The sequence below is a fragment of the Stegostoma tigrinum genome, chromosome 14 (assembly GCF_030684315.1).
Source record: "Stegostoma tigrinum isolate sSteTig4 chromosome 14, sSteTig4.hap1, whole genome shotgun sequence".
NCBI lineage: Eukaryota > Metazoa > Chordata > Chondrichthyes > Orectolobiformes > Stegostomatidae > Stegostoma > Stegostoma tigrinum.
The window spans coordinates 25,891,407-25,907,507 of record NC_081367.1 but is presented as its reverse complement, the minus strand read 5'-3'; the positions used below and the strand labels follow the sequence as shown (position 1 = coordinate 25,907,507).

Below are 16,101 nucleotides of genomic sequence, written 5' to 3'. Positions count from 1 at the left end.
CTTTACACAGAAAACCTCAATAATTTTGGTAATGTACCACCACTTGGTACAGCTTGAGGAGCTCATGATTTGAGAATTTCTTCAACAGTCAAGACTACTATGAGATGATTCCAGGTTTTAAAAAAAGCAGTTTACCTCCAGTAAATTATCATGTGGTCAGACTGCTTGGGAAACAAACAATAGACGATAAAAGCTCTGCCAAGTTAGTTTAGCTTTCAGGGAGACATGCTGTTTTAAAATAAGTAGGCTGCAACAGAGAAATCTTCCTCTTCGAGTTCAGTTGAAATTTTGTGCACTCGCCAAAACTTTCATGAACTGCAAGCAGGGGCAGGGAGACACAGGCAGTGACAGCAAGAGAGCCACCAACAGCGGGGGTCAGGTGGGGGACAGACGGAGTGGGGGGGTTCATACAGAGGCTGAACTGAAAGAGACAGACAGGCAGGGAGAGGGGGAAGGATGGAGAGAAAAGAAAACATTAAAACCAATAGGGTTTTAACGAGAGATAGCTACACCTAGTCTTGAATGAGAAGTTTACAACTGTAGGTCATTTAGAGAAGACATGAAGGTAAAATGTTGTCTGAGCTGAATGGAAGGCCGAAGACATCCCAACTTTTATATGAATCCTTGAAGCAGTACTTGGTTCATTTTCCAATTTTTTTTTGTATAAACATCGGAATTAAGTTTTTGGGTGTTAAACCAAACGGGCATGGAAAGAAAGTGAAATGGTTGGCTTGGATTATTACTAAGACCTCATCCTACTTTTAATCTCCTTACCACAACTGACCATTTAAAGTAATAGTTTTGTTATTCAGATTCCATCCCTTGACTTTGGTAAAAAGAACCTTGTAGCCTCATTTATTTAGTCAATATTTGGCATTTCAAACTCTAAAAAAGCTAAGCATGTCGTTGATTTCCACTGAAATCACAACATACTTTATTGTAGGAAAATCTATAGTCAAGCTGAAGCATTTGTTATCAAACTTCCCAGCTTGGCAAACATACCAACATCTGCAACCAACACTTGAGCTACAAATTTTCACTCAAACCCTGAATTTTTTGACATGTTACAATTAAGCGAACTAATCTTTGCTTCTCCTGCAATGATCTAATTATCACTGAACTGATTCCAGCATATCGATACAATTATATCTTTAGCAAAACAACCAGAAGTTTTTTACATTCTGATTCAATTTGGGATCAGTGTGCTTTCAATAGATGGTTGATCTTCAATGTTTTTTCCCAGATTTGCAAAGTTCATTTGAGTAATGCACTCAAGTCTTTATGATGAACTACTTAAATATACATTATTCAACGCTCCTGCTTTTCAGGTTATCTTTCAATTTAAAAGATTTTTTACAGTTTCAAAAATTAGATTTCTATGTTTCAGCAGCTTTATGCTTTTGGCCTGACTTTCAAACAATCCAATTCTGTTCTGCTGTATCAACTGCACTACAAAAGCTGCGTATGGCATCTCTCTTTTATGCTGGAAAAAGACTAGGTGGTACAAATCACTGAAAAAATAATCTAATTTTAATTCCACGTTTTGTAAATTGAATTGTGATTGCAAACACAATGATGAGCTCCACATCAAGGTCAACTCCCAGACATGTCACCTTAGCCCCTCCTATCTTTAAGCACTTACTTTAATTGCGCATTAAACTCAGATAAATAATAGCACAATTTTAAGGAATGTGATCATTGTTAATGCAGCAGCAATCAACCTCTGCCTCAGATATTGAGACATTTTAACTTGACAACTCATTAGTTCAGAGGTGAATTTTTAGACCTTAAAGTCAATTTTTATTTTCCCTTTATCTATTTTCTTTCACCTTGCAATCTAATTTATTTCCCATTCTGTTTGCCTTTTGCTGATTTCACGAATTCTCCATTTTTTTTATTCACTACCTTTTGGCTTCTCAATCTTCAAAGCTTTTTGGATCAGGAGATGTACAGTACTTCCATAATTCACCAAAGTCTCAAGTATCCTGTTGCCCTCTCTTTGACACCATTACTCTCAAAGCTATTATACAAAATATCTGAGATGAAGGATTTAAGAAAGTGGTTGGATGTAAATAACACAAAGGTACTCCACTCCAGCAATGACATGCCCCTATCTAAAATAATCTAACTTATGTATTGGGATTGGCTTTTGGAGTTGATATCTTGACCTCTCCCCTTTCCGGGCCATGACAATGATAGCCATTTGGAGGGATCTTTGCACTTGTTTGTCTTTAATCTTGTACAACAGGAAACTATTCTTGAGATAGCTTTTGCTTAAATTGTTTAAACGATCACTATGTTTTTGCAAGACCAGCATTCTTTCATTCATAAGTCAGTTCTACTTGCTTTTTTAGTGCATTGGTTACTTTTAGAGTCAAAGGTGCATAACTTGTTCATCCCAAGTTTCATTCCAGTTTCTTAGCATTGCATTTACCTCAGATCTTTCAGCTCCATTTCAATAACCACAAATCCATATTATGATTTCTATCCCTCCTATATGACTTCTATCAAATCTGTAAGTCAGATACTACATTGTATAATAAGACATTATGATCCCACTATATGGATTCTGTCCCTTAAATAAAGAGGCCAAACATAAATGCATTAGAGACAGTTCAGCATGTCCAGGACACCACCCATGCCCTCCATCTCCTCCAGCCAGTTGGCAATGGATTCACAATCATTGTTAGACTCTTAATTCTAGATATTTACTGAATTCAAATTACACCGTCAGCCATGGCGTGGCGGAATTTGAACCCAGGTACTGGGTTATCTGGGTCTTAGCGATAATACCACTAGGCCGTTGCCTCCCGATATCTTTCAAGTTTATGTTCTCAAGCTTAGTTTAAGGTTTGTGATGAGTTTACCATATACAGGTATTTCTGCTATAACGTTAATGCAAATTGGCTGTAACGCAATTGATGAACAGTGGACGCTGTTTGGAAAACACAAATTTTCTGCTGTACAGAAATAGCAATTTCCCTGTGATGTGATTTTCTATCGTGCAAGCTTACACAAGAACACATCTATTGTATTATAGGAGAAATACCAGTATATCAATTTTATGCACAACAGGCTGGGTTATGTGCACTGTCTCCACGTCACCATCAATTAACAGTATTGAATTAATTCAATTGCTGCAAAGCCCATAAATACAAAGTGTGGTATACTGCATCCACTGTACCCGGTGCGGCTTCCTCTACATTGGGGAAACCAAGCGGAGGCTTGGGGACCGCTTTGCAGAACACCTCCGCTCAGTTCGCAACAAACAACTGCACCTCCCAGTCTCAAACCATTTCCACTCCCCCTCCCATTCTTTTGATGACATGTCCATCATGGGCCTCCTGCACTGCCACAATGATGCCACCCGAAGGTTGCAGGAACAGCAACTCATATTCCGCCTGGGAACCCTGCAGCCATATGGTATCAATGTGGACTTCACCAGTTTCAAAATCTCCCCTTCCCCTACTGCATCCCTAAACCAGCCCAGTTCATCCCCTCCCCCCACTGCACCACACAACCAGCCCAGCTCTTCCCCCCCACCCACTGCATCCCAAAACCAGTCCAACCTGTCTCTGCCTCCCTAACCGGTTCTTCCTCTCACCCATCCCTTCCTCCCACCCCAAGCCGCACCCCCAGCTACCTACTAACCTCATCCCACCTCCTTGACCTGTCCGTCTTCCCTGGACTGACCTATCCCCTCCCTACCTCCCCACCTACACTCTCTCCACCTATCTTCTTTACTCTCCATCTTCGGTCCGCCTCCCCCTCTCTCCCTATTTATTCCAGTTCCCTCCCCCCATCCCCCTCTCTGATGAAGGGTCTAGGCCCGAAACGTCAGCTTTTGTGCTCCTGAGATGCTGCTTGGCCTGCTGTGTTCATCCAGCCTCACATTTTATTATCTTGGAATTTCCAGCATCTGCAGTTCCCATTATCTCTTAAATACAAAGTGACATGGATTACAGTTTAGGGTGAAGAAGAAACATGCACTCACTTTCCAAGTCCAATAAATGGGAAGACAGCCACATAATAAAAAACACAGATGAGGAATATCAGCCAGAGAGATAAAGGGAAATCCTTCACGTCTTTCAGTTTCACAACTTCACCTGAAAAGATTTTTTTTTAAAATCCAGTGTTAAAAAAGTATTTTTCCAGTCAATTTTAGAACAATCCTGTTAACTGACTGCACATCAACTGAAAGCTGTCATACTACAGACTGTACTTGAATGAAGTGTCAAGATTGATGAAAGGCCTATTTTTTAAGCCTATCTGTAGACCATTAGAAAATTAACCATTTGGTGCTGCATTCTCTTAACTGGGTACCAATTTGCTCCATATATTTCAGTAGTCAGCAGATGCCTGCTCAGCGCAGTTCGGCAGCTGGGATGGCACATTTGAATAGACACTGGGATGTAGCCTGGGCAACCCAGCAGAATTCAGTCTCAGAAGGTGTAACTTAATGGCTGGATGATGAATAGTTGGACTCTTATTGCTTGACATCTCTTTGCAGACAGGCAGAAGGAAGACGACTTCACAGCAGAGATGTAGCCGCTGCTGAAGGGCAAACGCCTTGAAGGATAGCAGTTAAATGTCACATGTGGTAGACAGAGTTTAAGGGACTTTGTAACAGGATCAGTGAAATTGAAGTAGACTGCTGAGTAAATTAGTAAAACTGACACAAGACGAACTCATCATGAATGGTGCAATTGAGTTTCTAATTCAACTAGGTTTCAAGTTAATTCACATTTAGCTCAGGTTAAAACTGGGTGATTGTGGTTTGGATAAATTGCATTTAGCATTTGCTTTGTTGACTCCTGTTTAGTAAAAATTCTTGTTTGTTTAAAACCCATCAAATCTGCCAGATTTGTTCTTTCAGCAAGTAACTGGGATCTCATATTTTGCCTTTAAAACAACAATTGCTGGCCCCTTACTGGATTGTGACCAGAAATTTGTCCCAACACTTAGTGTAAAAAGCAATAATAATTATAGATCACTTAAAAATACAAGCAGAATACGAGCAAATAACTCTTTGAATAAAGCAAAAACATTTTCAACTATTAAGGAATAAAGAATTGAAGAAAGGAAAATTAAATAGTCAGTCTGTCTTTATTCTTGCCATGATATTAATGGACAGGTTAGATAGGTATTTTCTGTCATGCAACTTCTCCATTTTTCCACGATCCTGTCAATTCAGTACTGGCATTAATCTGTACCTTTACCGTAACACAAAAGAACTGTTTATGTTCAGCAAATTTTGAACGGGGAAGAGAAATGTATGCCATGTAAGGGTGGTAACATCCATGATGGAAAATCCATAATGGTAAGGCGATGGATTAGTGATATTATCGCCCAACTATTAATCCAGAAACTGAGTTAATGTTTTAGGACAGGCAATAAGTGCTGGCCAGCCAGCAATGCCCGCATCCCATGAGTGAATAAAAATAGTTCGTATTTACAGAAAGGGTACTGATAGAAATCCAAATTACAATATGCAAAAACAACTGAACAGCTTTATTCACTCAAAACTTAAATAAATAATAGGCGATGGGATAAGGCAATGTTTCATTGAAGAATATGCAAAAAAGCCATGGCCAACTATTTCATTATTGCAAATTCCACTGTACATGCCTGCTGACTGGAACTAGAAGATACAGCCTGAAATTAAGACTTTAGTTTCAAAAGAAACTTCCAACCTAACAATGGCGTTTCTCCTTCCTGTAAAAATTCCAACAAAAAAAAAGAAAAACCTACTGATAAGCAGCTCCCGTGACCACAACAGGATAAGTTGCATTACAGGTCAAATTTTCTTGACTATGATGTCATCTAATCTGAGTGCCAGCACTAGAAAAAGTGCTGCATCTCACTGAAATAAGCACTTCAGTGAACCCAGCATCGAAAGTTGAGTCGTTTGGTGAAGTTGAGATTTTGTTCTTTTGACATGCTTATCTCACTGAAGTAAGCATTTTAGTGAAACCAGTATCAAAATTTGAGTCGTTCAGAGACATTGAGATGTTGGTCTTCTGACATGTTTATCTCACTGAAATAGGAATTTCAGTCAAACCTGCATCAAAAGTTGCTTCGTTTGGTGAAGTCGTTAATTTGGTCTTCTGAATTGCTTATCTCACTGTAATAAGCATTTGGGTAAATCCAGCATCAAAAGTTGAGACGTTTAGTGAAGTTCAGATTTTGGTCTTCTGAAGTGCCTATCTCACTGAAATAAGCAGTATTGAAGAATGCAATTTTATTCATGTAGCACTAAGTGTTGGGAGAAAGTGCAAAGCATTATATGAATACTACTTTACTACACCTTATCAAAGAAACATATTGAATATTCTTAAACAGCATAGACGGGTTGTCTACAACTGTACGTGTTCAGATAACTTGCTCTGGTTGACAATAGCAGGGGCACTATCAAGTACAACCACTGATTTTCTGCATGTTTAAAATTCAGACATTAAACAGTTAACACAACAAAAGTAAAACTATTACTTTAACAAAATTAGAATATCATTGATTGCTGTAAAGTATACTAACTAAATTATAGTTCACTATTATTGCTTTTGTTGAATTTAAAAGATGCTCTGATGTTAATTTCAGTTCCCCTTTCCAAAAGGGAACAAAATAACACCTTTGAACCAACCTGTTTTTCCTTGATCTTTATTTAAAATCCTCTTAGCTCTTTTGTCTAAATAAGCAATGGCAAATGCACACAACAACGAAAACACACAGGTTGAAGCAGCTGTATGGAGAAAATTTGAAAACACTGATAAGGAATATTAAGCCATACATGAATAGACAGCAGGAACAAATATAAAACATAAATATACTGAAGAGTCTGAGAAACTAGTTGATGATGATTCATTTCTAACTAATCAAATAACTTTTGTCATTTCTCTCATTTCTGGAACTTTACCATGCACAAAATGGCTGATTTATTTCAAACCTTCAAGGTAGTTTGCTGCACGTGGAAAATATTGACCAATAGTGGAGAGAATGTCCTTCCCTCAACTAATGGTGAGAGATATTTAATATTCACTTCAGCTGTCAAAATTGAAGACAGTCTATTTAATATCTAATTTGAACATCAGTTCTCCTAAAGGTGCAGTGATACATCACCTGACCATTCACCGGAACGGTTAACTTAGATCCTGAATGGAGCTTGTACTCGCACCTTTTGAGTTGGAACTAAGTGCTGAGGGACAAGTGAATTAAGTAAATGATAGGTAACATGCCACCATTTTGAAACAATTCACTATATCTGCAGCATTTTCTACACCTGAGGAGATGATTAAACCCTTGCCGTATTTTCCTGTTTTGTGAAGGATGCTCTAAAGAATGGGATTAGGCAAGGCAAAAAGGTGCAAAATGTATCTAATAGATTTTCTACTTATGGTCCATTGAGCATAGATCAAAACGCCACTAACTTTCAATTTTTTGCCTTGTCAATCCTGATGTTAAAAATTTATGTAATGATCCGATTAATGGTATTAACTTGTCCTACAAGATTGCAAATGTAAGCAAATAGGATGAAAAACAACTTTCTTGCCACTTCCTGATCTTACAAAGCTAAGTCATACTAATACAAGACAAAATGAAGATCTTGCAAATCAATGGAATCAATCTGCAATTCTTCAACTCAAAATTTCAGCTAAAGACCACATACAGTTTCTAAACTGCTGCGCTTAGCCGCAGTCAAACTTACTCAGTGAGCTTTACTGAACCTTCCATATCCAAATATATTTAAACTTCTGTGCCTGTTAATCAAGATCGTTGGCAAAGTGGATCTTCCAGAAATGGGACTGTTTGAGAATGAAAATATAACCAAGCCAATATTAACAAGAGACAAACCAACCATGGTCAAGAGAAATTTCAATTGTAGCCATGCTGGCAATGTCATGACCAAAATGGGAGAACTGCACTCTTCCTAGTGCCGTTATTTCACTGGCCACAAAAATAATGGTTTTCCCAGTTTTCTGTTATGGTTAATTATAGGCCTTCTCTATATCAGAGTTGGAATAAATAGATACAAACAAGTTTCTTTAACAATATTATTGATTTATTACAAACCAAACCTATTTAAATATAATGCAAAACTGGACAACAGTTTGTATGAAACTCAATGGGGTGAAAAATGAAATCCCTCATGAGAAAAGTTCCTCAGAACCATAGCAGACAAGGCACCATGAATCTCACTCGACAAAATACCTAAGCGAAAGAGAAAATTTAGTATGGGCAGTGACTTCTAGGGTGATGTCAAATATTGCTTGCTCAAAACCTCAGAATCATGGCACAGGAGGCCATTCAGCTCATTGCACCTGCATGAGTTCTGCACCTTCTCTTCATATTCATGCATATCATTTCTAACTAAGAAACCTATCCAGAAATCTTCCAGTCATGTTTAAGACAAATGCAAAGATTTCGCACCAGATACACACCAAAAATGTTTCAGAACTGAGTGATGAGATGGACAGCTTTCTTTCCAGCTGAAAGCCAATCAAGCAAAGCACTCTTCCATCAAAACCATCAGAAGACCAAGGCAGAGATAGGGTGAACTGCAAATGCCGGAGAATCTGAGATAAGGTGCAGAGCGGGATGAACACAGCAGGCCAAGCAGCATTAGAGTAGCAAGAAAGCCGATGTTTTGGGCCTAGACCCTTCTTCGGAAATGGTTTCTGAAGAAGGATCGAGCCCTGAAATGTCAGCTTTCCTGCTTCTCTGATGCTGCTTGGCCTGCTGTGTTCATCCAGCTCTGCATCTTGTTATCTCATAAAACCAAGGCAGACGGTTTCTTAGAAGTGGATCCAAGCAATTAGCTGAAGTTAAGTGATTGTCCAGTTTTTTTTAACAAGAACATCCCAATGTCCTTTCATTGTTCCATTTAAAAACAGAATACAAGTATTTCCACAGAACTTAAAACCATGTTTTCTCACAATCCGTCAAAATTCAAGTCCTCAAGGAGCACTTAAAAAAAACACAAACCTATCATGAGACTTATACCAAGCGTGATGTGACCCACAGAGCCCACCATCTTCACTGCTTTTCCATAGATCCACCCCATAATGTTCATGTTCACAGTGCTACCCTGTAGAAAAAAGTAGTTTAAACTTTGCAGATTTACTTCAATGGAAGATACTTTATGCTCACTGCTTGCCATATTGATCTGTATTTTTAAAATTTACAACTGTCAAAAAAGCTAGTCTAAAACTTAAACTCAAAAGATTTGCAATAATTTGTAACCCCCAAAGATAGATTCAACAACCTCAATTCCATTCTTCAGCTGGAAAGCAAAACAATTTACATGACATATCCAATCATGGTGCTCTTAAAATTGCACTTCAATCATGAATTAATGAAGAGTATAAAATTAGGTCCTACAAAGTATTGCACTGAGTAGTTATTTGAGCTTGTTAATTAAAGAGAATGAAATCCAAGCAAATACCACTGAATCTAATCAAAAACCTTTAAAAATAATCGCACTTTAGCATTTTTCTTTCTTTAATCCCTTCACCCAAATTTCATGTGAATGGGAAACCACATTTGGTTACACAGACTCTACACATTTAGAACGATGATCAAATTTGAAATTTTGTGTGGGTAATTTGTAGGATTTTTAATATGATCCAGAGAAACTTGTTCACATTTCCTCTTTTAAAGAGCTGCTTTATTAAATGTCTGTGATGCAGAAGAAATCTTCACTGAAGTCAACAGCCATTAGGAAGCAGAATGCAAGTGCAGCCTGGGGAAAATTAGGATCTCAAACTAAGGCTGATCTAGAAGAGTAATGAACACCTCTCCAGCCAAACACACTGAACAGAATAACGAATAAGGGTGAAGTATTGCAGATGCTAAAAATCTGAACTAAAAACAGCTTGCAAAGAAGAGTTAAAAATGGACTCAAGACATTGGCCTGTTCTCTTTCAGCATGTCCACTCATTTCCTGCAAAGAAGTGGATTGTGTTAGGCTATGAGTCATTCCTTATTCTTTTCATAGAATCACAGAATCCTTACAGTATGGAAGCAGGCCATTCAGGATACATGTACTGTCCATTCTGACGAAGGGGCACCAGAACCGAAACGTTAACTGATTTGTTTCCTCACAGATGCTGCCAGACCTGCTGAGCTTTTCCAGCAACTTCTGTTTTCATTACTGTATTGCCATTTCCCCATTCCTCCTGCTAGTCCTGACCTAATTCTCCCTATGTGAAATTTGCACCCTTCATTACAGCAGTTTGGTTCAACATTTTACACAATAATTCACTTTAGTATTACCAATAATGTAAAAAAAAAGTTGCTGCAGTCCAGTTCTAGGAGTGGTCTCGTTTTAAAAGTCAGCTTTCTGCTTTACTTTATGGTGCTGGATCATCTACAGAAATGCTGCTTATTTCGGAAGGTTTTAACAAGATTAATACAACTACGATAAACTTTCAATTTTTGTTTTATCTCAGGATCTCAAATGCACTACTCATACCAGTCTAGCCATGCTTAGTTGCAACCCAAACACAAGGTTTAGCTCTTTGCCTTTAAACCAGCTAACTGCATACGTGTTTTGTGCAACAGCAAGTGATTCCCCGCCAATCCTGCAAAACACAATAAAGTGAGATTAAGTTGCAATTAGATTACAGGTCCATTTTACTCTCAATTATCAGATAATTTTCAACAGACAGCCTTTCTGATGGCATGCCAGTAATGGCATTGTGGAAGACAGCCATCTCAGATCAGAAAAGTTTGGAAAAGTCAAAGAAAACCATAACGAAATACTACATTCTCAATTAACCAGCGTCCAATTGTAAATGTCAGTTTGACTCAATTGGTAGTTGTTGCACGCTCAATCCCACTCCAAAACTTGACCCCGATCTAAATTTAGACTTTAAGATTAGCCTTGATTGAAATCAATGGTCAAGGACAGTAACAAGGATAACTGTAAGATACACACATTCTCGTGGACACTTGTATACAAGCCGAAAATCGTATGTGATTGAAAGATCAGTTCAGGGTCAAATAAGAAGAAGGGGCAAGGTACAATCTAGCTCGGATCGAAACTCTGGCACGGAGACTGGAACCCATAATGAGAGAACAGAGTTCTGTTTGGAGACAAAGATAAGGATTTTGGTCCTCGAAATGATTATTCTTCCCAAAAAAAAAGAAAAAAAAAAATCGCACTTCATTCAGCTGTCAGACAGAAAGGGTAGAAAGAAATTCCAGAGCAACAGTTGTATGCCATCTGCACACATACGAAACCTGACAACATGACGAATGATGTGCCAAAGCGTGTGGATGAGAAATCAGCTGAAGCGAAGGAAAATACCTTGGCAATGGTGAGATATAGCAGAAAGAGACGACTATTGAAAATTATCTGATTACTCTTAACAGACAATGACGGAACTGAGAAACTGCTAACTCACTCATCTGGCTTGAGGAAATATAATGGTGGAGGGTGGCGAGAACTAACTTGTCAAGGAAGGCAGAAATGTTGAAAGTATAAGAAGGGACAATGCACTGTAGTCACAATCAAGGTATGACATTTGCAACTTTATTTAAAGCCTCTCTGCAGTTGTGACATGGCAGAAATATAATTGGAGAAGTTCAATAAAGTTGCAGGAGCGATGGGCACACATTTAGGAGAAAGCTAAAAGTTCGAGAGTTTGAGTGGAGAAATAGCTTGGAGATGCAATGATTGTATGCAATTTGAGAGAGACGTCTCGTAAAAAGGGATCAAATCTCAAGTTATGGGGGGAACAATTTTGTTTTGCCTCCTTATCTGGTCCAATTTGTAGAATTCTCTACCAAAGAGCTGTGGGTGCACAGATACTGAGTTTATTTAAGACAAAGATCAATAACTTTTGAGCAATATGGATATCAAGAGATACGGGTGAGAAGCAAACTGAAATGCAGGCTTAGGGTGCTGTACGGCCTATTCTCACTTCCATTTTACATATCCTCAATAGAATATGGTGCATCCTTATCCAGAAATCCTACAGTTCCAGTTATATCGGAGATGCAAATCAGAGCTAATGGAGCTGATTTTCCAGGGATTGGTAATCTCTCACAGACTGCCACACCAGGTCTCCTCTTTGTTTTGACAAAAATAGTTCTGCATTTCTAAGAGGAGATTGCAACCAAGGCTCATTACGAAATGCAGAGCCATACTTCCATTCTGACAGTTCTCTACTACAGAAGAACAATCACAGGAAGAAAAACCACGTTCCATTTCACAACAGTCAGCTGCCAAATTCTGACATTGAAAGGTCTTGACAGCTGCTGTCAAACTTTAACTACATAAGTGTGACTAAGGTGCCAGCGAGGTGAAGAGTAGAGTGCAAGGTGCCAATGTAAATGATGCAGTTCCAGAGGGATGTCAGGGTCTAGAGTGTGTTAGTGACCTGAGGAAGATACAGTTCAGTGTGAGAGAGGTAGTATGGTGTCAATCTTGTATTAAACTGTTCCACTTTTCCTGATATTTAATTTTCATTGGAACCTTCCAAAGTTTCCAATTTAACTGAAGACATTCAGAGGGTCCCAGGCAGAGAGGAATTGACGAGCAGAAAATTTAATTCCCAGGGAATTCCTTCTGGTTGTGCTAAGATGCATTCTCATGCACAACTCCTATCCACACTGGAATAACAACCAGCCAGAGGAAATCCAGGCTAATAACCTAATATGACAACTTGGAACTATACGTCTGTGATCTTTAACACATTCACAAAACAAAATATCAACAATTCCACTTCACTACTTTACGATCTCTCAATTCACAACTTTAGATAACCTGATCTTACTACTTGAGTATTAAATAACGGGTTTTGAATAAAGAGATTGATGCTGACATCAAAATATCAGATTGGAAAGTTTTTAAATTTGCTAACCAATATGGACAACGTAATCTAGAGTATATTTAGTTGGTTGTGTCACACTTATTAGTAGAAAATAATCAACTCACCCAAAGACAAATCTCCCTAGCTCCATTAGCCAAAACGCATTCAACAGTGCTCCAGCAGCGACGATAATCTTAAAAGTAATGCACAAATTTAAATTGCTGACAATCATATGCTTTTCTTCTCCTTCATGTTTCCATACCTTAGAAAGATGACAAAAATCTACAGCGTAATATTGACACATGCAACCTTCTCAATATCAATCTAAACATCTCGTAACAAAGTCAGGTAGTGATCTCTGCGCTTAGTTGTTTCTCATTTTGTATTAAATTCTGGCACCCAGGAAATTATCAGAACATAAGTATGTGCAGGTTAATGTAAATCAGAGACATTACAATCTTCAGGACAAACTGTGCACTTACAGTATCCAAAGGACTGATAAATTTTCTCGTACATGCAGACACACCAATTTGCCACTTTGGCAAACAGCTTCCTCCTGCATTAAAAAATACTTACATTCCAACATAACTTTCTACAATTAAAGAAAATGACAATGAAAACTGTGACTCGAGGGATGGTTTTATGCCACTTTGGCTTGAAGATGTAGATAATTGCAAATAAATCTGTAGGCTCTGAAGCCCATATTATTGGATCATATAAAATGCTGGGAGAAAACTCTCATATATCTAGGCTCAAAGTTCTTTTCTGCATAGCAGAGTCGAAGGATTAGTTGGGAACCGTAAAACAGGGCGCTGGCTGAAATCCAAAACCAGATGTTGTATTTTGTGCGCACTCAAACTCCAGTACCAAAACAATCCGAATATCTCACACTACAGGCCATTCTCAAGAACCCATGAATGCAATATTTCTAGTGCCATCAAGCACTTTATGGACAGTTTCAGGAAAATAGTATTTTTACTCACTTGTCCAACACAAACGAACAAGCTGAAGATTATTGTTCCCAAGCTGTAAGAAATATTTAACAATATACAGATGTAGCTTTCAAATCACAATTGCGTTTACTTTAAAGAAAAATTCCGTGAATAATTTATGAAAAAGAAAGGTGCAATCTTTTCTTGTTGATGAGCTTACCGCATTCCAAATACTTTGTCTAGTAAAAACCCTCCAAAAAAGCAGAGGATAACATTAGGCCAAGAATATAGCGCATACAGTTGCATGAATCTGACAGTATCAACTTTCATATCCTAATGAGAAAGAAAAGAGTAGACAAAGTCAAATTTTCAAATACTCTAGCCAATTGTGAAACTTTACAGAACACAGCCAATTACAATTATGTAAAAATGAAATGATGTAACATGACGGGCCAAGCAGCATCTCAGGAGCACAAAAGCTGACGTTTCGGGCCTAGACCCTTCATCAGAGAGGATGAAGGGTCTAGGCCCGAAACGTCAGCTTTTGTGCTCCTGAGATGCTGCTTGGCCTGCTGTGTTCATCCAGCCTCACATTTTATTATCTTGGAATCTCCAGCATCTGCAGTTCCCATTATCTCTGATGTAACATGACGTATATTTTAATGATCATTTAATTTTAAACTGGCAAGTCACAAGACAAGTCATTCGTCACAAGGGGACGTGAGGCTTGGGCGGGAATTAATATATTGTATTATAATTATACAGTATTAAAAATAATATTTCCAATTTTTTTTTCAAATTATGTTGTACAATTCATTATCAATCTTGCCATCTGCACGAAGGAACTATATAACAACTCAATTTGAATAGCAAATCAAAGTAAAATTCAGTTAGATACGTCATACTCACTAGTTCAAATTTTAGATAAAGTGACAAAATTAACTGAAGATAAGACTATATTTTTGCATGCCGTCTTACATATAAATCCACAACTTGTATTGGAATTCAGAAGAATGAGGGGAGAGCTTATAGAAACATATAAGATTATGAAGGAAATAGATAGAATGGAGGCAGCGAGGTTGTTTGAAACTAGGACTAGAGGGCATCGCTTCAAAATAAAGGAAAGCAGATGTAGGACTGAGGTCAGGAGAACTTCCTCACCCAAAGGGTCGTGAATCTGTGAAATTCCTCGCCCAGTGAAGTGGTTGAAGCTACCTCACTGAATGTTTTTAAGGCAAGGCTAGATAAATTTTTGAACCGAAAAGGAATTAAGGGTTAGGGCAAGTGGGCAGGGTGGAGCTGAGTCTCAAAAAAGATCAGCCATAATCTTATTAAGTGGTGGGGTAGGCTCAAGGGGCCAGATGGCCTACTCCTGCTGCTAGTTCTTATGTTCTTATTACAATTCCTGACTAATTGCATATTTGTAATGTGTTGGGAACACGTTTATGGATTTTAGGAATAAGAAAATTAAAGAATTGGTCATTTCTGATTGCAAAAGATTTATGTGACTTTTCGCATCAAATGTCAAAAGAACCGAGGATTGTCTGTTGTTTACAAAAAAAAGTGACATGGGAGAAAAACTTTTAAAAGTGATTATATTTAGCAACAGCATTAAACAGTATGAATTTAGGAAGGGGCCTAGTACTGAAGGTTGCCTAGAAACAGCCTCTAGATTTTGTTTTGCTAGAGAATTGATAATTGAATTGTTCAGTTGTGAACAGGACTACAAGCAAAAGCAATGCTATCTCTCTCTCACATAGAATGGTAACATTTATAGAAAAACTCCTAAAGAAGTATCTGTGAAGTGTTTCCTGAGAATCAGAGAGAACTCCAGGGATTAATTTCTCTGATGATCTCAATCTCTGAAAGATGAACTGCTAGCTCAATCGTAAAACCCGTCAAACTGACCTGCCATCCAAACTCGGGCTCCTTCACTGCTCTGCCAACGAACCCTTGATGTTCAGGATCTTTGTTTTTTGCCTAACAGCTCTCTGACAATAGGTCACTGGACTCAAAACATTAAATCTGATTTCTCTCCCCAGATGTTATCAGACCAGCTCGAGTTTCTTCAGCATTTTCCATTTTTGTTTGAAGCTCTATTTTGTTTCTAATAAATGAATTGTTTTTGACTTTACTGAAGAAAGCTAACAAAAGTCTCTTTTGTGCTCGGTAATAGTAAAGGAAATAACTAATCTTGGAAAAAAAAACTGCAGATGCTGGAAGTTAGAAACAAAAACAGAAATTGCTGGAAAAGCTCAACAGGTCTGGCAGCACCTGTGGAGAGAAATCCGAGTTAACATGTCAGGTCCAGTGACTCTTCCTCAGAAATGAATTGACTGCTTTGCTGATTAAGAAAG

At 38.2% G+C, this 16,101-nt stretch overlaps 1 protein-coding gene across 2 annotated transcripts in view; it reads right to left on the bottom strand.

The window, feature by feature from the left end:
* The window catches only part of mfsd1 (major facilitator superfamily domain containing 1), a 47,346-nt gene that overhangs the window by 25,018 nt on the left and 6,227 nt on the right, over nucleotides 1–16,101 (bottom strand). For both annotated transcript variants that reach the window (XM_048541791.2, XM_048541792.2), the window contains exons 3-9: nucleotides 13,965–14,077; nucleotides 13,796–13,838; nucleotides 12,938–13,005; nucleotides 10,469–10,577; nucleotides 8,980–9,082; nucleotides 6,641–6,739; nucleotides 3,995–4,106 (exon numbers count right to left, since the gene is read on the bottom strand). In XM_048541791.2, coding sequence (XP_048397748.1) covers nucleotides 3,995–4,106; nucleotides 6,641–6,739; nucleotides 8,980–9,082; nucleotides 10,469–10,577; nucleotides 12,938–13,005; nucleotides 13,796–13,838; nucleotides 13,965–14,077 — 647 coding nt within the window. The remainder of the gene's footprint in view (nucleotides 1–3,994; nucleotides 4,107–6,640; nucleotides 6,740–8,979; nucleotides 9,083–10,468; nucleotides 10,578–12,937; nucleotides 13,006–13,795; nucleotides 13,839–13,964; nucleotides 14,078–16,101) is intronic.